General features: G+C 56.8%; 3 protein-coding genes and 1 long non-coding RNA gene across 7 annotated transcripts in view; 2 read left to right on the top strand and 2 right to left on the bottom strand.

Moving 5' to 3' along the window:
* The window catches only part of PGGHG (protein-glucosylgalactosylhydroxylysine glucosidase), a 9547-nt gene extending 5333 nt beyond the window's left edge, over nucleotides 1–4214 (bottom strand). The window contains exons 1-5 of the mRNA XM_015629579.3: nucleotides 2966–4214; nucleotides 1843–2104; nucleotides 1215–1425; nucleotides 311–746; nucleotides 9–109 (exon numbers count right to left, since the gene is read on the bottom strand). Coding sequence (XP_015485065.1) covers nucleotides 9–109; nucleotides 311–746; nucleotides 1215–1425; nucleotides 1843–2089 — 995 coding nt within the window. The 5' untranslated portion in view covers nucleotides 2090–2104; nucleotides 2966–4214. The remainder of the gene's footprint in view (nucleotides 1–8; nucleotides 110–310; nucleotides 747–1214; nucleotides 1426–1842; nucleotides 2105–2965) is intronic.
* An 87-nt stretch (nucleotides 4215–4301) lies between these two features.
* On the top strand, nucleotides 4302–5658 carry LOC107206477. Its single transcript, XR_001522426.3, has 2 exons — nucleotides 4302–4455; nucleotides 5437–5658. It is a non-coding gene; the product is annotated as an uncharacterized LOC107206477 (long non-coding RNA).
* A 1220-nt stretch (nucleotides 5659–6878) lies between these two features.
* PSMD13 (proteasome 26S subunit, non-ATPase 13) lies at nucleotides 6879–13973 on the bottom strand. The gene is made up of 13 exons (XM_015632330.2): nucleotides 13775–13973; nucleotides 13419–13497; nucleotides 12765–12799; nucleotides 12621–12676; nucleotides 12215–12258; nucleotides 11941–12027; nucleotides 11263–11434; nucleotides 10684–10763; nucleotides 10475–10600; nucleotides 9917–9979; nucleotides 9110–9190; nucleotides 8325–8441; nucleotides 6879–7577 (listed from the first exon to the last, which is right to left on the bottom strand). Exons 1-13 carry the CDS (start codon nucleotides 13867–13869, stop codon nucleotides 7482–7484), a joined length of 1131 nt encoding a protein of 376 aa, XP_015487816.1. The 5' UTR covers nucleotides 13870–13973; the 3' UTR covers nucleotides 6879–7481.
* Nucleotides 13974–14219: 246 nt separating this feature from the next.
* SIRT3 (sirtuin 3) lies at nucleotides 14220–19168 on the top strand. Of its 4 annotated transcripts, XM_019006843.2 has the most exons (8): nucleotides 14236–14253; nucleotides 14324–14435; nucleotides 15628–15819; nucleotides 16007–16308; nucleotides 16426–16526; nucleotides 16730–16891; nucleotides 17194–17403; nucleotides 18654–19168. In XM_019006843.2, exons 3-8 carry the CDS (start codon nucleotides 15773–15775, stop codon nucleotides 18672–18674), a joined length of 843 nt encoding a protein of 280 aa, XP_018862388.1. In that variant the 5' UTR covers nucleotides 14236–14253; nucleotides 14324–14435; nucleotides 15628–15772; the 3' UTR covers nucleotides 18675–19168. The 4 variants fall into 4 exon arrangements, with proteins under 4 accessions (XP_033371237.1, XP_018862388.1, XP_015485092.1 ...); XM_015629606.3 differs by lacking the exon at nucleotides 14236–14253 and having other exon boundaries at nucleotides 16076–16308; XM_033515346.1 differs by lacking the exons at nucleotides 16426–16526; nucleotides 17194–17403; nucleotides 18654–19168 and having other exon boundaries at nucleotides 14220–14253; nucleotides 16730–16892.

Raw genomic sequence — 19168 nt, 5'->3', positions numbered from 1 at the left:
GTTCCTGCGCGTTGCGCCTGGCGCCCTCCAGCGTGCGGATCCGGTATTGCAGGATAGCGCGGGCAGCCTCGGGATACAGCAGCAGGATATTCGGGAACATCCAGGTGTCCTGCGGGGAGGGATCGGCTCAGGGGGAAGCATCCAAATGCTCCCGCCAGCTCCACCCTTCAAGTACACCTTCATCCCGATGGAAAGATGGAGCCTTCTCCATCCGTACTGAAGGATGGTCTGCTCCATCCCGATGGAAGGATGGAGTCTCCTCCACCCCACTCGCCGTGCCAGGCCCCCAGGTGAGCACGGCCCCCCTCACCTGGTCCCAGAAGACGTGTCCCCAGTAGTCCTCGCCGCGGGTGCCGTTGGACAAGCCGCCGGGGCTGATGCCGTGGAACAGGACCGCGGGGCTGTCCCGGGGCGGGATGGCGCTCAGCAGGTAGTAGAGGCAGCCGTGGAGCGCCTGGCGCAGGGCCAGGGGCCCGTCCAGCTCCACGGAGCATCCGCGGCGCAGCGCGGCCCAGGCGCGGACGTGGGAGCGGTGCAGGGAGCCCGCGGCCAGCAGCGACAGCCCCGAGCTGAAGCTGCGCTTCGCCTCCTCCTCGCTCCCGGCCACGGCCGTCAGGAACTCCCAGCGCCGCTCCCGCTCCTCCCCGCCCAGCGTCAGCGAGTGCGGGATGGGGGTCCACAGCATGTGGACAGTGGGACGCGGGCCCCCCTCCACCTCGGGAACCAGCGTCTGCCCGTAGATGTAGCTGCCGGAGACGGGAAGCAATTGAGGAAGGTGTTTCTTCCCAACGTGCCATCTTACCCTACCCTCCGGCAGTGGGAAGCCATCACAAATGATCTCTGGCCCCAGAAATCTGGTTCTAAAGGTCATCACCTCACTTCTGGAATCACATCTAGCCCCTGTCACCTTCACTGCTCTCACACATCAGTGTGAGGGATAATTCTGGAGTTGGAAGTAATAAAAATGTTTCTATGTTTAATGCAGAAGCCTCCACACCCCTCACCATTCCAGCCCTACATCCCTCACCATTCCAGTTCCACACCCCTCATCATTCCAGCCCCACACCCCTCACCATTCCAGCCCTACACCCCTCACCATTCCAGCCCCGCTCCAGCCTTCTATCTGCAGTTTATTCCTCAGGGAAGAACAGGGCACTGCGCCTCCGCCCGTGGAGGGTGGGCTCAGGGCAGGGACCCCCATCCCCCACACTCACTGCGCCCCCTGGAAGTCTGGCCCTGGGGTCAAATCCAGGTCCTGGCTCTGTGGCACGAACAGGCTCTGGAGCTGGATGGTGATGGGATGTGTGGAGCCATCCAAGCGCTGGATGGTGATGCTGAAGGCCATCAGGTGCACCAGGGAGTGGTGGGCGTAGAGCTGGTGGGTGGCCGTGTATCCAGGGCACTGAATCGTGTGGTTGAAGGTCCCTGTAAGCACAGCCAGAGCCACCGGCCTTTGGAAAGATTTGGATTGCTGCCTCTGGCCTATCCACCGCTTCCCACTGGCCAAGGAATTGCTTTTCCCAGGTCCAGATCCAGTTGTGGACTGGACAACACCACTGACAGCGAGCCTGGCTGGGATGGTCTGTGCCATCAAACATTTTACCAGGCTCCGTGATTAAAGACTGTCTGCCGAGCCTGGCCCCAGCTGGGATAGAGCTACAGCCCGAAAATCATTTATTCCCACACAAAAGGGGAACTTTCCGCTTGTTCCAGAGGAACAGCACCCCGAGGCGAACGGAGAATGAGGCGAAGGAAGATGTGACTGAGCAGAAGAGGCGGCAAAAGCAGAGAGAGCCGAAGCTCCGGCAGAGCCGCCAGGGGAGGTGCCGGCTCCCTGCTCACCTGTCCAGGTGTTGAGGGTGAAGCTCTCGGCGGGGCTGCAGGCGCCGGGCGCTGCCATGCGCAGCCCCAGGGGGCTGGGGACATCGGCGCGGTGCGTGTCCCCCGCGGCCCCGCTGTACACTCCGGCGGCGTGCAGGATGTCCCGGAACACGCGGGTGCCCAGGAAGGTGTTGGTCACCGTGGGCAGCAGCCGCGGGTCCCCGGGCAGAGCCGTGGCCGTGAACACGCCCGGGTCGCCCTCGGCCATCGCCGCTGGCCACACCTGCGGGGCCGCGGGGACGGGATGAGGGCTGAGGGGACAAAGTGCTGGCCCGCTCCCCGTCACCCCCTGCCTGCCACCAGCTGTCTCTGCTCCTTTTAGTGTCCCCTCAGGTCACCTCCAGAGGTTTTCCCCCATCCCAGCTTCCTCCCAGCCCCGGGGTGCATCCCATCAGCTCCTTCACCTCATCTCCAGCTGTCCCAAATCCTGACAGCTCACGGGTTTCATCATTTCTCAGCCTCCTCCCTCTTCCTCTTCTGCTGCCGCTTCTCCCAACACACAAAGCCACCTTCCTTCCCCATCTGGCCTGCTCTTCCTCCCAGTGCTGTTCGTGACATTTTGAAAAGTTCCTGACACTTCCCCCTCTCTCTCCCAGCTCACTGCACCCCTCTGTTCCCCCTCACTCCCGCATCTCCAGCTCAGCTTCCTGGGGCAGGACCCTTCTATGGCACCGATTTATACATAAAACTATGTTTATGTGTCACGTACAAACATATATATATATATATATATATTTATAGACTAAAGATATGTACAGATACGGACAGGCGTAAGCAGCCCCTGACAAAAGGCAGCTGCAGCTGGCTCCTGGCAATGCCAGGCACAGGAAAAACACAGGAATGACGAAATGAGGCTGGGAGAGACTCTGAGCGGAGCTGGGAATCCAGCCAGGGTGACACAGGGGCAAGGAGGGTGCCCAGCCCCCAAATCCCTCCCTGACAGCAGCCGGATTGCAGGAACGCTCAGGCTCAGCTCGGTTTCCTCCCTGAGACTGAACTGTGAGGAAAATCCTGCCTTCGGGAAAGTGAAAAATCCCGACCCAGCCCAAGCCCCGGGGTGCGGAAGGGAGGAGGTGGCTCTTGCCTTCTGTCCCGGGGCCGGATCAGCCTGTGCAGGCGGAGAGCTGCTGCAGGGAAGGACGGAAGTTGCCGAACCGAGAAAGAAGGAAGGAAATCGCTTTTTTTCCCGTCTCCTTTAAAAGAAATAGTTGGAAAAATGATCCTGGACAAGCAGCTGAGCTCAGTGCCCACGGAGGGAGCGCGGCAGTCCTGGGGCTGCCCTGTGCCTGGCAAGGAGGAACTGAAAGAGGAAAACCAAGTTGGATGATCTATGATCCCAAAGCCGCTGGCAGAGAGCCGGGTTAGCAGCACTCCCCACTGACCTCCCGTGTCCCCAGCCACGCTCTGACTCTTCCCCTCGCCTGTTTCCAGGGAGGACAAAAATTCCATCTGGACTTTAGCTTTGGCATGCTTTTCCAAGCCTCTTCCAGCCGGTCCCACCCTGGTGGGTCAGGGATCCAGGCTGGAGCTGCAGCCAGGTGCCACCAGCCTTTGCAAGTGGCCACCGGCCCCGGTGCTCACTGGCATTATTTTATTGCCCGATCCAGCACTTACAGGATTGGCGTAACACATCTGTCCTCCGCTGTAAATCCATGGAAAAGCCCCTATGGAGCCTGGCAGGGTCAATCCTACAATTGCCAATACCCCAGGGATGCCCTGGGGACACCCTGACAAAGGGCAGAGCCCAACCAGTAACACTTGCTCCCAGCTCTACTCCTTTGGTACTCCAGAGTCTGATCCCAGCTATGCCCCAGCAGGATTCATTCCCCCTTTGGTTTGTTCCTCACAAGTAGCTGCTGATTTCAGCACAGGAATCTATCCCCCGGAGAGCGGCTGGGCATCCACAGGGGTTCTGTGGCACTGGATTCCCCCTAGAGCAGCCACTGGCACACAGGGATGAGCAGTTCCTTTCCCAGCAGATCCCAGTGGCACGCACCCCACTTCCTTCCCTTTATCAGAGGAATTTGGAAATAGCCCTTTCCAGAAAGTCCTTTCTCACTGAATGGTGTTTGGAGTGTTAAAGAGTTTATAAAAGCCCACAGAAGACGAGGTCCAAGGAGAGAGGAGCCCTGCTCCAAAGAAAGAGTTTTGCTCTAAGGGAAAAGGCCCCTCCAAGAGGACGTCTTTGCTCTCCCCTAGAGTGTCTCAGTGTCCCCCTGTGCTGGCTGGGGACAGTTTTGGTCTCTGAGTCCTGCCCAGTACTGAGGGGAAAAAAAATCCCAAACCAATTAAGGGAAGAAAAATTAAGCAGAGAGCAATTTGGGAAAACCTGGCAGTGTCAGGCTGTTCCTCCCTGTGCCCCTGGAGCTGTGCCAAGGAGCGGCTGGGGGGTGGTGGCAGCAGTGACAGTGACAAGCTGGGCAGCTGCAGAGAGAGGAGCAGCAGGATCGCCCTGACAGCGCCATGAGGGGTTTCCAGAGGGGCTCCCAGCTCCTGGCAGCTGCACTCCGGATCAGCCGGGTCCCCCAGGCACAGCTCCGCTCCCACCCCCCCGAGCACCCACTCTCCGCCGGTGTGAGTATTCTGAGGGGGCTGAAAAAGTGGGAACACCCAGTTGAAAGGGCCCAAACCCTCTGTGTCAGGGCCAAATTATTTTGGAAGGGGGTGGAAGCAAAAGGGGAGGGGGAGGAAAAGAAGGAATATGCCCTCAGGCTCCAGCCCACACCCCCATGGTGTCCATGCCCTGCTCCCCACCTCTGGCTCCTGCTTCTGTTTGGTTTTGTCCTTTCAGGCCCTGCTTTAACCTTTGGGGTTTGGGGGACCCCTGCAGCCCAGGGCAAGGGGCAGCAGGGACACTGGTGGTCCCTCAGACACAGACCCTGTCCCCCTATCCTGGGACAGTCATTCCAAAGGGGTGTCCCCACAGGCAAGGACAGGGGATGCTGTCAGCACAGAGCCCAAAGTCCCTCTGACACTCCCCCTGTGGGGACAGTCCCCCCAAACCAGACCCTCCCAGGCTGGGTGAAACAAACTGGGAAAAAGGAGCTTTCCACCAAAATCCTGCCTGGTTCCCCCTCCGCCCCTTTTTTGGGGGTTTTCACTCTGCTGCCTTTACAGGGTCTTCAACAAAGGAGCTGCAGGTGCCTGGGGAAGCTTTTTCCAGGCAAATAAATCAAAGAAAGGTGCCAGTGTGGGGGGTTAATGCTGTCCTGGTTGCACTGGGGAAACAAGGGGCTGCTGCTGGCTGCAATTCCCATCCCAAAGTCATCTGAAAGTCAGGAACACTGCAGGCCCTGGCCACAGCCTCAAGGTCATGCACTGCTCCAGCGTCCCAGAGAAACAACAAACCTGGAGAGCACCAGCTGGATCCACTGCCAGTGGGAACAGCTCTGCTCCCCAAACCTCCCTCCACAGCCCCAGGGCGGGTCAAGGGACTGGGAAGAGCACAGGGAAGCGAGCTGGGTGTGTGGTGTTGGATGGCAGCATCCCGAGAGCCCCGTGTGCCATGGCTGTGGCACTGCCATCCCACTGATTCCCGCTCCTTGTCCCCCTCAGGAACAAGCCATCGCCCTCGCCATGATGTTCTCATCCTTCCTGCTGCCCACAGGCTGGGTCCTGGGCAACATACACAACTACAGGAGCAGGCCAGAGTGAGGAGTGGCAGGAACAGCCTGCTCCCTGCTGAGAGAATCCCGAGGGAAGAGGCCTCGGGACAGAGCCTTGCTGGGATGGAACCCCCCGAACCTGCTCATTAAAATCCACCTTTGCATTCAACAATGGCTCCTTGGGTTTGCTCCATCCATGGGGGTGTCCGTAGGGAATGATCCAGATCTCTGCCCACTGTCCTGATGGCAGCATTCCCTCAAGGGCTGGCAGCAGGTTCCAATGGGAAGCCACATTCCCTCGGGAGCCTCTGACACCTGCAGGGCTGGTGCACCCAGTCACCTCTCCTAGCACAAGCAAGGAAGCCATTCCAAGGTAAATTCCCGGCAGGAAAACAGTCAAAGGCTGGAAGTGATATTAAAAGGGTGCCACACCTGCCCACTACTCTCCTTGCAGGAAAGGCCTCTCCACCCACCACATCCCAAATTACCTGTGCCAGGGAAGCAGCCAGCACAAGGAAGGTTTGGGTAGTGAGGGGTACTTCCAGGTATCCTGGAAAAACCTCTGGAGCTGTCACAGTTCCGCAGATCTGACCCTCATTCCCAGGAGCAACTCGGAGCTTCACAGCCAGGAGAGCGCTCCCACAGCACGGGAACTGTCAGAATGCTCCTGGGAGAAGCTGTTTCTGCTTCCCACAGTGACATTCCGGGTTTTGGATGCTGATCTCAAGCCCCACAGGTCAATTACTCCAGTGGAGTTTCCTTTATTCCCTAAAGCGTAGTGACAGCCATGGGAATGAGGGTGGGATCTGACATGGCACTGGGAAGGAGACTGCTCCTTTAAGCCTTCTCCTGTACTTGGCTATGAAATAAAGGGAATATTTTCCTGATCACAACATTTACTTCTTCCACGTGTTCTCCTGAAGTCAGCAAAAGTGGCACCAGGAATTGGGACAATTCAAATTCAAATTGGGACAAAGCAAACCCACTGGCTGGGCAGGGAAGAGGCAGGCACTGGGCACTGAAGAACCCCTATCCAGGAGGGAATTTCAGCCAGAAGGGCCTGGAGAGCATCAGGAGGGTGAGCAGGAAAAGATGCCTGCAATTCCACTTTGTCCTGTTTTCCAAAGTTTGTCTCCCTTGTGTGAGGTATCTCTTCACTCTGGGAGTCTGGCATCAGCCACATGCTCCCTTCCTTTCTTTTGCTGGATTTACACCCTCAGTCAAGGCAGGAAAAATACAAAAATTCCAGCAGTGCCATTTACTAATGACACCAGAGAACCAAACTGGTGAGGAAAGCTCCTGAATCCCAGCAGTGGCAAGGCCTGACCGTGGACACACATTTTTAAAGGAATCAGCAGCAGCTCAGCTGCCAGGGATGGAGACAACACAGAATTCCCAAAAAGGGAAGGCAGAGACGTTTATTCCGGCAATGCCACTGCACCTCACCTGAGCACGAAGCGCTGGTGAAAGACAACCACCCCCTCAAGTGTATGGACACACCCACTAACCAGGAATCCCGGGAAAACCCTTGGATGGAGCAAACACTCCCTCTGCTGCAGATGAGGAGGGGCGGGGAGAAGCGGGGCCAGGGGAGGAATAGGATTTGGGGAAGATGGTTTGGGGAATGCTGCCTCAGGCTGCTGCAGGGGCAGGGGGAGAGGGCAGCGGGACAGGCTGTCTCCCCTAAGGCCAAGACCCCTTGGATCCTGCACTAGGATCCCACCCTCCTGCAGCAGCAGGAGGCAGAAGGGATCAGGAGCGATCCATCCCCCAAGGAGGGAGCTCTGGGATCAGGGATCAGAGCCACTTGTGCCAGCAGAGGGAAAGCTTGGCTCGAGCACCAAAGGGTCACACAGCAAAAGGCCACGTCCTCGTCCTCCTGCTCACCACATCCCAGGCTGCTCCTGGCTCTGCCCACCCACCCCTCCAAGGATTCAGTGCAGTCAGTGGTCTGAGTGCTGCCGGCCTCAGGAGCAGCAGGAATCACTCTCTCCTCTATGTCAGGATGTCGTGGGCTTGGTGCTCCACCAGCATCTCCATACTCCGCACGTCCGTGCACCAGAACTCCAGGCGATCCTTCATCCCCTTGATCTGCAAGGCAAGGCCACAGGGACAGAGTGCCTCAGCTCCTGGCAATGCCCACAGGTTCCTTCTCACACCTGAGAGCTCAAACCGCTTCTCAAAGCCCCACACACTGAGAAAGGGAGATGCACCACCCCTGGAAGCGTTCCACGCCAGGTTGGACAGGGCTTGGAGCAACTTGGGATAGTGGAATGTGTCCCTGCCCATGGCAGGGGCATGGCACTGGATGAGCTTTAAGGTCACTCCCAACCCAAACCATCCTGGGATTCTGGGATTAACAGCTTCTACCAGCAAATCAGCAAGGGTTAAACTGAAATGCACCAGATGGATCATCTGCAGCTGGAATTCCAGGCACTCGGTTTTGGGTTTCAAAAGCCCTGCACTCTCCTTAAGTGTTACAAAGATGAACTTGAGAAGTTCAACAGCTCCATTACCATCCTGAACTTCTCTCTTCCCAAGAGGAATGTGCCTCCTACATCCCCAAAACTCCCAGAGGTTGTTTCATTCATTTAGGAATGAGGCCTGGATCCTTCTGGAAAACACAGCTATGGCTTCAGTGCTCCATGGTGTTTGTGCAGCTTCCACAGGGGACATGCCAGCCCTGTCCTGTCCCACCTCCTGGAAGGTTTCTGGGTGAAACACCCCAGGGGCAAAGCCAAGCCCCCAAGGAGGCTCATTCCCAGGCCATGACTCATCCCAGCTCGCGTCACTCCCAGGTCACCTCACCCTGGCCCATCTGGAGCTGGTGGCCCTTACCTGCTGCAGGTCCAGCACCCGTGGCTGCACCCACGTCATGTGCACCCTCTTGTCCACCTCATCGATGCTGCCCTTCACCAGCCCCACTGAGAGCGCCTTCATCACCAGCAGCTCCACCTGGGAACACAGATAATCCTGGGAAATGACCCAGATCACCCTGTTTTCTCCCTGAGAGGAATAAAACTTGGCATATTCACATGAGATCCCCTGAGAAACCAGGGCTGCAGCTCTCACACCTGTCCCCTTTCAGGTAGCTGCCTTGAGACTCAGGACTTCAACACAGAGGAGTTCTTCTCCCTAAAACTGGATTTTAGGGTTTTCTAGTTTTTTTAGTTCTTTTTCCCTAAAACTAGATTTATTTTCTTTTCTCTGAAATCCATGGAAGAACAAGTCAATTGGAAAAAGCCAAAAGAGCCCAATTGTTCCCAAGCAGCAGGTGGGAGCTGGTCTCTTCTCCCAGGGACCAAGTGACAGGACAAGAGGAAAAGGCCTCAAGCTGCATCAGGGGAGGTTCAGGTTGAACATCAAGAAGAATTTCTTCATGGGAATGGCTGTCAGGCCATGGAAAGGGCTGCCCAGGGAGATGTTGAAGTCCCCATCCCTGGAAGTGCCCAAGGAATGACTGCATGTGGAACTCAGTGCTCTGGGCACAGGTTGGACTTGGTGATCTTGGAGGTATTTTCCAGCCTAAATGATTCTGGGATTCTGTGTGGTTCAGGTCCATTCAGGCAGTCTCAGAGCTCCAGAACCTGGACATTACCAAGGGTGCCTAACCCCAAACTCACCTCGTTGACGGTGACTTTGGCACTCTTGGCAATCTCCTCGAAGGTCAGCTGGCGGTGGTTGGCCGGGCGGGTGAAAGTCATCTGGATCCAGGGAACAAACCAAAAACACAACCCCCACAGGGTTTTAGGGATTCCCACAGCTCACAGAGCCTCTCCCAATCTGCCCTGCCCAGTCCCACACTGCACAGGCAACTGCATTTCTCATGTTTAACTCATCTCAAAAGAAGTCAAACAAGAATGATTTACACCAGTATAGTGTGGTGACAACAGAGCCTTCCAGTGACAGGAAGGGACTGTTTCAGGTCATCAACCAGGGAAAGGACCATCACTCTTTGGGAAACAAAGATGTTTAACTGTGTTCTAAAAGTCTTATGTTGCACTGCAACATACTCCAGACACCATCCCTGAAGGGTTGCTCTCCCTCTCCTCCACATCACAGAACGGACACCTTCCACTATCCCAGGTTGCTCCAAGCCCCGTCCAACCTGGCCTTGGACACTTCCAGGGATGGCACAGCCACAGTTTCTCTGGGCAACCTGTGCCAGGGCCTCTCCACCCCCACAGGGAAGATATTCTTCCCAATATCCCACCTAACCCTTCTGTCAGAGAAGCCATTCCCCCCGCCCGTGTCCTGGCACTCCACGCGAGAGCCCCCCTGGACCTAGGGACAAGCAGCCCAGCACAAGGTGTTTTGCTTCATGGCACCTGCCTGTGGCTCCATCTACAGGCAAAATCCACACTGAAATTCCTGTATCCAGGAGTTCCTGCAGGTGAGTGACCAGACACACTGAGCACATCCCAGCTCACCTCCATGAGACACAACAGCTGGATCTTCTGCAGCAGGAGTGCTTCGTTTGCAGCCAGGTCAGGCTGTGAGGGGAGAAAAGGCACCAAATCAGGTCAGGATTACATTTTCTCCCTGTCCTGGGGCAGAACAACTTTACATACAGGAATAAATCCCTGTGAGGGTTCATTTAGGAGGAAGGAGGTCGCCACAGCCCACCCACCAGCCAGGAATGGTTCCAGAAAACAATCCAAGTGCCAGTGAACTCACAAATCCACTGCTATGTCAGTGATTCCTAGAGTAGCCAGTACAGGTTAAGATCCAACATCACTGTTTTCCCTCACAATTCCCAGAACAGGAGGGAAAGCCACTGTTTTCCAACTGGAAGCACCCCAGAGGGAAGCCAAAAGAAAACTAATAATGTGTATCAAGATGGAATAACCACTCTTAGGCTCCAATGAGAATTGCACCAGTGCTCCAGAGCCAGGAATGAGGCAAAGGCGATTAAGAAAAAGACCACAGACTCCAAGTGTCAGGTGGAAATCCCAAGCCTGGGCCTTCAGCAGACCCAGAGCCCTCACCTGCTGCCCCCAGGCTGACTTGAGGGCCTGGAAGGTCTCCACGTTGCCACTGTTGAAGGCGAAGAGGGTGTCAATGAGCCACTGCCGGTCTGTGCTGCGCAGGGACTCCAGCACGGGGTGCATCAGCTGCAGGGGACAGGCAGGGGGGTGTCAGCAGGTGAAAACCAGCTCCTGGGGCTCCAGGGATGAAGGGGTGTGGCAGCACTCACCAGCTCCCCAAAGTTGTAGACGCCTTCTCCCAGCAGCCCAGCCAGCCCCAGGGTGAAGGCTCTCTCCTGCTGCTCTGATACTGGGAAAAAAAAACAGAACAAAAAGAATTTGGATTAAAAAAAGACCCAAGCCAAAACCACTATGGATAAAAAATACCCTAATCAAAAATAATTGGGATGAAAAATAAGCCAAAAATAATTTGGATGAAGCACCACTTTGAGATCCATTGAGCCCTCTCTCACCTATGTGAAACTATTCCCAGCCCTCAACTTCCCCCATGCCACCTGAAATTCGGGAGCCTGTAGTAACCTCAGCAGAAAAGGGCTGCTTTTTGAATCCAGAGTGAATATTTTGGGGAATTGGAACAAACTTGTCCTTCTGGCAGGGCATTCCCTCTTTTTCCCCAGTGCAACTCAGGAGCAGGTCCTCAGGGGTCACTCCTCAGTCCAGCCAGACCTTGAGTCCACCATGCCACAACCAAAATGACAGGGAGGGAAAACCTCAGCCAGGGCACTTATTTGTGTTGGGGGGGATGAAGCCAAGAGTGGAAAGTGGGATTTCCCCTGGAGAGGAGTTACCTGGCAGGTCCTTGACCTCGATGCAGCCCAGGAAGCGCAGTGCATCCTTGTAGTAGGCGGCGTGGTTCCCCACGGTCTGGTAGTACTTGCTGGAGAGGTCGTAGAAGCGGCTGTGCACTGATGTCACCCCAGGGAGGGTGTTCAGCATCTCCTCCACCTCCTCAATGGTCTCCTAGGAAGGAAAAGACCTGGCTCTTACAGCTCCCAGCTCGGAGGATGGCAGCCTTCCCAAGGGATCCCTGGTGACATCCTGGGCAAAGGCACCGTCACTCCCACACCCTTCCCTGTGAGGGTGGAGAGGTGCTGGCACAGGCCCTGGAAGTGTCCAAGGCCAGGGTGGAGCAACCTGGTCTAGTGGAAGGTGCCCCTGCCCATGACTGGGTGATCTTCAAGATCCCTTCCAACCCAAACCATTCCAGGATTCCATCATCCAAACCCACCCCTCTGCAATTGCTCTAAGAGAACCAAAGCTGTGCTGCCTGAAAAATATAATTTTGGGTTTAAAAGATGATTTTAAAACCAGCCAAGGATGACAAATCCCATGTGCCTTGTTCAGGTAACACCTCCACAGGTCACTCCTACATCCTGGTGAGCTCACAAGCCCCTCGGGGCCGGGAGCTGGGATAACCAAGGAATGTCACAGCACCCCAAAACTCCCCATCCCAGGCCACCCCTCACCTTGGTCACCTGCAGGTCCCCGATGTTGAGCTTGAGGGCCCCGATGGCTGTTTTGCACAGGATCACAGCCTCATCGCTGCTCTTCACCTGCAGGGACACAGAGACCTGTTCAGACTGTCACCTGCAGCCAGGTGTGCTCCAGGGGCTGGATAAATGTCACTTGTAACCATATTCCATCCCTGTGGAAATGTGCTGCTCTCCAGCACAGGTGACACATGCAGTGACTCTTGGCCTGCTTGGAGGCAAAACACACCAAGAACAACTTCCAACATACCTTTTCCCGGGTCTTTTCCAGAAAAGTCAGGGCCACATTGGGATCTGGAGCAGAGGGAAAAATAGATTTAAATGAGCAGCTCTCATGAAGCTAAACCTCACCTACCAAGACACCTTTTACAGGATTCCTGAAGGCTGGAATATAGGTTTTCCATGGTGTACCCACCCTCAACCTGCAGCAGGTTCTGCCAGGTAAGCCAGCCTTTTCCTCACCAACCACCTCTGAAGGGAAGCTGTGGACTTCCTACTCCAGGGATTAACAATAACTTAAGCTTTTTAATCTTTTTAAGCCAGCACTTTCCCTTCCCCACACAGCAGAAGCAAAACAACTTCCCATCCAAGACTGCCCCGTCCCTGGCCGCATTCCAGAGGTAACAACAGGGCAGGGAAGAGGGGAGGACACGCACCTGTCATCTGCCGGACCACGTGCAGGATAATCTCCACCAGGGACAGGGGGTTCACCCTGCACGGAGCAGCTCAGAGTCAGCAAGGGTCCCCCAAGCCCCCCAGGTGACCCCCAAGCCCCTCCCAGGTGACCCCCAGTAACTCACCTGTGCTCAAACTCGCTGATGAAGTTCTCGTAGAGCTGCAGGAACAAGGACAGGGACACTCAGGGCAAAGGAAGCCCCGGTTCAGAGCTTCTCACCATATTTCCTCTCTATTCAGCTCATTTGAACATCCCTGGAAATGCTGGACAGGGCTCTGAGCCAATTGGGCTAGTGGAAAGGGTCCCTTCCAGGGAGGGTGGAACATGATGATCCTCGAGGTCTCTTCCAACCCAGACCATTAGAGGATCCTATGATTTTTCCAGAAAATTGGGCATCCCATACAGAAATTCCAGCACTGTTCAGAACCCAGAACTGCTCATTTTATCTAATTCTAGCCCCACAGGCTTCTTCCAGTGAAAACCCATCCCGCACTTCCAAACCTCTTACTAAAGCATGGAATGAAAATAAATTTAAAAAAAAAAATCCCCCTGAAACTGCCCAAAATAAAAATTTTAGATGAGTGAAGAATCACTTTGAAGCTTCTGAACCCGAGACATTTGATTTTAGCAGAATTTTCATACAGTCACCAGTGCAAACACCCCGGGAGCTGAACACACCCTGGTCAGCAATTCTCCAAGAGAATTAGGAAAGAGAAAACCCACAGGCCGAGTGTTTCCTGGTACACATAAACAGCAAAGCTGGGAAGAGCATGCTCACCTTGATGAGCCCATCTCCCTGGGCGAAGCAGGGGTCCTGCACGAAGTCCAGCACCTGCAGGGTGAGCTGGTGCCACAGCCTAGGGACACAGAACACCCCCGTGAGCCCAACAGCGCCGGACCGAGCCGAGCGCACCGTGCAGCGCCTGACGAGGGCGCGGATCGGGGGCGAACCGGGGGCTGGCACCCCCTGACAGGGACAAACACCGCCGGAGTCACCTCCCGGCCGACAAACGAGGCGGCTAAAGGGACGCGGGTCCAGCGGGGCCCCGCGAGGGCTCCTCAGCCGGGCGGGCCCGGCCGCGCTCGGCTCCGGGAGCCGGGACGGGCGATCCCCAGCACCCCGTCCCCGCTCACTTCTTGTTGTAGAGCTCCTCGAGGCGGTGCCACACGGCGGCCTGGCCCGGCCCCGCGCTCTGGCTCTGCTGCAGGAAGCCCGGCACGTCCTTCATGGCGGCGGCGGGGCCCGGACGGAGCCGGGGCCGGGACCGGGACCGGGACGGGGTCGGACGGGACCGGAGCGAGGAGGCCGCGCCGTCCCCGCCGTGCGCACTCACTTCCGGCCGCGCGGGGCACGCCGGGTACCGTAACGCCCCGCGCCCGCCGCCGCCGCGCACTCGCTTCGCGCCGGTCCCGCGGCGCCCCGCGGTCGCCACGGCAACGCCTCCAACCCCCGGGCCTTCCCCCGCCGCCTCTCCTCGCGCCCGCACCGCCGGAACCGCTGGAGCGGCCCCGGGCGGGGTGAGCGGCGGCGGGTGGCGGGAGCGCGGGCGCGCGCGCTCGCGGCAGTGCGGTAGCGGCGATGGAGCGCGGGGCGCGGGCGCTGCTGGCGGCCGGTGAGCGCCGGGGGCGGGGGGAGCCCCGGGACCCCCGGGCCGCCCCCAGCACCGCTCTGCTCTCTTGCAGCCTGGAGGAGCCTGTGGGAACGCGGGCCCTGCCATGGCGCCGGCGGCAGCGCGGCACGGGCCGCCCGGTGCGGCGGGGACGGGAAGGGGCTGGCCGGCGGCGGAGCCGGGAGGTAGGTGGGGAATGCCCGGCTGGGGGCTGGAGCATCCCTGCGGAACGCGAGGACGGGAGTCGGTGTTGGGATGGGATGTGCTCCCGTGATGGGGGATGTCCCGTCGCTGTCTGAGCAGGGGCATCACCTTGTGAGGCAGGGCTGGCCTGGGAGCCTGGAGAGCAGGGCTCTGCCAGGGAAATCTCAGTGTTTTCCAAGACTCCGAGCTCAGCTCCCCAGGATCCCGGTCTGATAGGGCACAGCCGAATCCTTGTGACAGCAGGGAAAGGCAGTGTGGTGTCACGTCCCTGTGACAGCAGGGTAAGGCAGGGTCTCATTCCTGGGAAAGCAGAGCTGTGTCCCTCTGACAGCAGGGAAAGGCAGTGCAGGGGCACCTCCCTAGGAAGGCAAGTCACACATCCCAGGGAAGGCAGTGTTACATCTCTTGGAAGGCAGAGACAGCAGGCTAGGGCAGTGCAGTGTCACATCCCTGGGACAGCAGTGTCATGCGAAGGAACTGGCACATCCCAAGGAAGGCAGAGCTGACCACCCTGAGGCCTGGAGACACTTCCAGCTCTGTCCAAGTTCCTCGGGCTTGCCAAGCTCTCCTGGCTCTCCCCATGCCTGGTCTGGACTGTGCACAATGCCCTGCTCCAGCAGCACTAATTTTCTGGGAGAAGCTGTTCCCTGCTGCTAATGACTGTTCCCGAACTGCTAATGACTGTTCCCAGATGATAATGGCTATTCCCAGCCCAGCTGGGCACAGGGCTCTGATTCCTTTGGACAAGGACACACAGAGCCCAACGGGGGGAACAGGGAAATGACAGTGTCTCTGCTCACCTGGGCAGGGTGACATGCCACCCTGAGAGAAACTTGTTGAACTCGGGACACAGCAGGGTCTCCTGGATCCCAGAGGAATGCAAATCAACACTGAGACTGGTGATTCCCAGTGGGTGCAGCCTTGTGTCCATCCCTGTCCAAAAAAACCCTCTCACAGGAATACCGGTATCTTAGATTCACATAAGGCATTGCAGAGGGACACATCTGCTCCAGGGTGTGGGTCAGACTAACAGCCAAGCCTTCTCCTAGTGAAGCCCGAGCACAGTCCTGCCCAGAGAAGAGCTTTCTGTGGAATTTTGGGCTGATTTTCTCCCCCCTGAGCCAAAGTCACTGTCAGTTCTCTCAGTGCTGTGCTTCCCCCTGTGCCAAGCAGGATCCAAGGCTCCAGACCCTTCTGTCTGAGTGCAGCTGCCAGAGGCATTTTGGGCAGATGGGGAGGTGACAAGGGGAAGCAGAAGCTCACCTTGAAGGATGTGGCTGAGCTGCTCCGGAAGAAGGAATGTCGGCGCGTGGTGGTGATGGCTGGCGCCGGGATCAGCACACCCAGCGGCATCCCGGACTTCAGGTGATGTCTCCATCCTCTGTGTCCTTGGAGGGCTGAGGTCTTGTCCATGGAAATGATTAACATGGGATGGGGCTGCCCAGGGAGGTGCTGGAGTCACCGTCCCTGGAGGTGTCCGGGAAACGGCCGGACATGGCACTCGGTGCTCTTGTTGACAGTGATGATGCATCACAGGTTGATGATCTTGCAGGTCTTTTCCAACCTCATCGATCCTGGGATCCTGTCTCCAGCCCCTCTCAGCTACCCCGTGTCCCCACAGGTCTCCCGGGAGCGGCCTGTACAACAACCTGGAGCAGTACGACATCCCCTACCCTGAGGCCATCTTTGAGCTGAGGTATTTCTTCATCAACCCCAAGCCCTTCTTCACCCTGGCCAAGGAGCTCTATCCCGGCAACTACCGCCCCAATTCCGCCCACTATTTCCTCCGGCTGCTGCACGACAAGGGGCTGCTCCTGCGCCTCTACACCCAGAACATCGACGGGTTGGAGAGAGGTGAGCGCCCTCTTCCCATCTCCAGCAGCAGCACCAGGAGTTGAGGGGAGAAGCAAGATTGGGGAGACGCACACAGGGAGGCTCTGGCTCAGTCCTTTCCCACACACTGTATTCCAGTGGCTGGGATCCCTCCTGACAAGCTGGTGGAAGCCCATGGCACCTTTGCCACTGCCACCTGTATGGTGTGTCAGAGGAACTTCCCCGGAGAGGACTTCAGGGTGAGTGGGTTCAGCCGGGCATCAACACAATTAACACAAGGAAGCATTAATTATTATAGTAATGACAGGTCCAAACCTGTTCTTTTGCCCTCGGGGACAAGAGGTTTATGGAGGGGACCGGGTTTGGGGTTGGGCGTTGCTCTGAGGACATGTGGTGGTTCTGAACTCCCTGTGACAGGCAGTTTTGGGGTCTCTCCCTTCAGGGAGATGTCATGGGGGACAGGATCCCTCGCTGCCCTGTGTGCACCGGAGTCGTCAAGCCTGACATCGTGTTCTTCGGGGAGCAGCTCCCGCAGCGCTTCCTCCTGCACCTCACAGACTTCCCCATGGCAGACCTGCTCTTCGTCATCGGGACATCCCTGGAGGTCTGGGAAAAAGGCACATGGAAAACAGGGCCTGAAGGGGAGAGAGGGCTTAGAGCAGGCGAGAAAATGGATTAGAGATGTGAAATTTGAGGTGGAGGGTAAGAAATAAGGTGGAGGTGCTCTGAGGGACCCTCTGGAAACCAGGTGGGCACCTGGAGAGCTGAGGACAGGCCACCAGGCAACTGGTGACCCTGTGACCTCTTCAGAGCTGGGTCGGCTGAGCAGTTCCAAGCCGAGAGTGCCGGGAACTGGTGCCCCTGGTTGGGGTGACTGTCCCTGTGCCCCTTCGGTCCCCCCCTCAGGTGGAGCCCTTTGCCAGCCTGGCTGGAGCCGTGCGGAGCTCCGTGCCCCGGGTCCTCATCAACCGGGAGCTCGTGGGCCCCTTCTCGTGGCAGCAGCGCCACAACGACGTGGCCCAGCTCGGGGACGTGGTCGGCGGCGTCGAGAAGCTGGTGGAGCTGCTGGGCTGGAACGACGAGATGCAAGCACTGATCCAGAGGGAGAATGAGAAGGTAGGAAGAGGCTCAGACCCCCAGCTCTCCCCTCAGCCCCTGCGTTCCCTGTGCTGGAGTTAATTCAGGGGAGTGGGTTTGTGCTTGCTGGGGTCACATTGCACAGAAAAGTGCAAAAAAACCCAACCCAAACCTGAGTGCTGCTTCACAACCAATGTGCCAGGGCACAGCGCTGTGGGCTGAATGTGTCTGTGGCAGACATGGATCTGCCAGTTCCAGATGAACTAGGAACATGGAAAAGGACAGGATTTGGGCTGAAAGCAGTGACCCTCTCAGGGACTGAAAAGCTTCCAGTTACATCACCTGGTGTGTGATTTGTTCTCAGACAAGCTCTGTAGCTGGAGGTGCAGATTCCAGGAGGTGGGAGTAAGCAGACAGGAAATCCCCTTGGCCAGTAGTGCTGAGCCATGAGGCAGTAGAAGCTCAGCACAAAACCGGGATGTTCCATAGGCAGCGCTTCCCTCGGCTGTGAGGGGCTGGAAACCCTTGCTCCCTACAGTCCCTTCATGGCTGTGCTTCCACTTCCAGAGGTTCCTCTGGAGCAGTATGTAGGGAAGGGAGGCTCCAGTTGTGCTGAGACCCAACCAGAGATGCTGTGGCCAGACAGGGAGTGGGGTTCCTGCTCCGGCTCCACTTGGCAGTGATGAATCCTTAAACAGACATTTTTTCCCCACCATTCTCAAATCTGTAACCTTCTGGGATCTTCAAGAGTGAGAAATTGCAGGGGAACAAGCTCATAATTACTTGGAGCTCAGTGCTGATGTTAATTACTACATTCCTTTAGACCACTGGGAGGTTTTTTCCACATTTGACATAAAACACAGCAGTATTTTTTAGGCATACATTGTCCAAATGTGCTTCATAAAACCTGGCTTCAAGATTGCAATTGTAACATCCACGTTGTTCTTCCCTCAGATTATGTGGCAGGAATGAGTAGGAATTCTTAGCCTTTTTTCAGTACCAACATTTTGGGGACCAGCCAGCCAGCCCTTGGCTTGATGCTTGTGCTGCTCTGAATCCCTGAGGGATAATGCTGATGCAACTGTGATAGAGGAAAAACAGTTGCTTGGAGTAACCTGGACTAGTGGGAAGTGTCCCTGTCCGTGGCCAGGGGTGGGACTGGAAGAGCTTTAAGGTTGCTTCCAAGCCAAACCATCCTTGGATTCCAGGATTCTGTCAAACCTGTGGGCATGGTGCTGGGGCTGGAATGTTTGATGCTCCCTGGCAAACTCTGTGGTCTCTGTTTCCAGCTGGATGCCAAGGATAAGTAGGAAGGTGCTCCTGTCGCCCCTCAGCGCGTCACTTGAGGACATCCAGCCATGAGTGTCACCAGCAAATGTCCGAGGGCCTGGGGGCTCATGCCAGTAAATCTGATGAACTCTGTGTCTGTAGTTGGCTGTTTGGATCTCCCTTCTTCTGAGTCATCCATCCCAGAGCCCCTCAGAGGCACTGGTTCCATGGAGCAGGAGCTGGAATACCATGAAGGTCAGGCCAGGACAGACTGGAGAGTATTTTCCAGCTCCCACTGGGCTGAGCATCCAGTTCCTGTCACAGCTCCTCCCCAGCCACTGTTCCCTTGGCTGTGATCCTCAGCTGCTGCAGGCTGTGTTTAGTCTTCCATGAAATCTCTGCTAATCAGGGGACAAGCCAGGAACAGGGGGGCTGTCCTCCATTCCCATTCCAGCTCAAGCTGCCGGGGAATTTCTGAATCGCTGGAGGATTAATTATTTAATAATAAAGAGAGATAATTCGTTTCTGGATATCA

The sequence above is a fragment of the Parus major genome, chromosome 5 (genome assembly GCF_001522545.3).
Source record: "Parus major isolate Abel chromosome 5, Parus_major1.1, whole genome shotgun sequence".
NCBI lineage: Eukaryota > Metazoa > Chordata > Aves > Passeriformes > Paridae > Parus > Parus major.
Note: the sequence above shows the minus strand (reverse complement) of the source record. Positions and strands in the feature narration are given on the sequence as shown.

Coding starts and splice junctions, on each gene's coding strand:
- PSMD13 (XM_015632330.2), bottom strand. CDS start 13,869: ATGAAGGACGTGCCGGGCTTCCTGCAGCAGAGCCAGAGCGCGGGGCCG. Junction 9,980..10,474: donor AGTCAGCCTGGGGGCAGCAG/GTGAGGGCTCTG, acceptor CTCCCCTCACAG/CCTGACCTGGCTGCAAACGA. Junction 9,191..9,916: donor AGCTGTTGTGTCTCATGGAG/GTGAGCTGGGAT, acceptor CCCTGGATCCAG/ATGACTTTCACCCGCCCGGC.
- SIRT3 (XM_019006843.2), top strand. CDS start 15,773: ATGGCTGGCGCCGGGATCAGCACACCCAGCGGCATCCCGGACTTCAG. Junction 15,820..16,006: donor AGCGGCATCCCGGACTTCAG/GTGATGTCTCCA, acceptor ATGATCTTGCAG/GTCTTTTCCAACCTCATCGA. Junction 16,892..17,193: donor TCATCGGGACATCCCTGGAG/GTCTGGGAAAAA, acceptor TCCCCCCCTCAG/GTGGAGCCCTTTGCCAGCCT.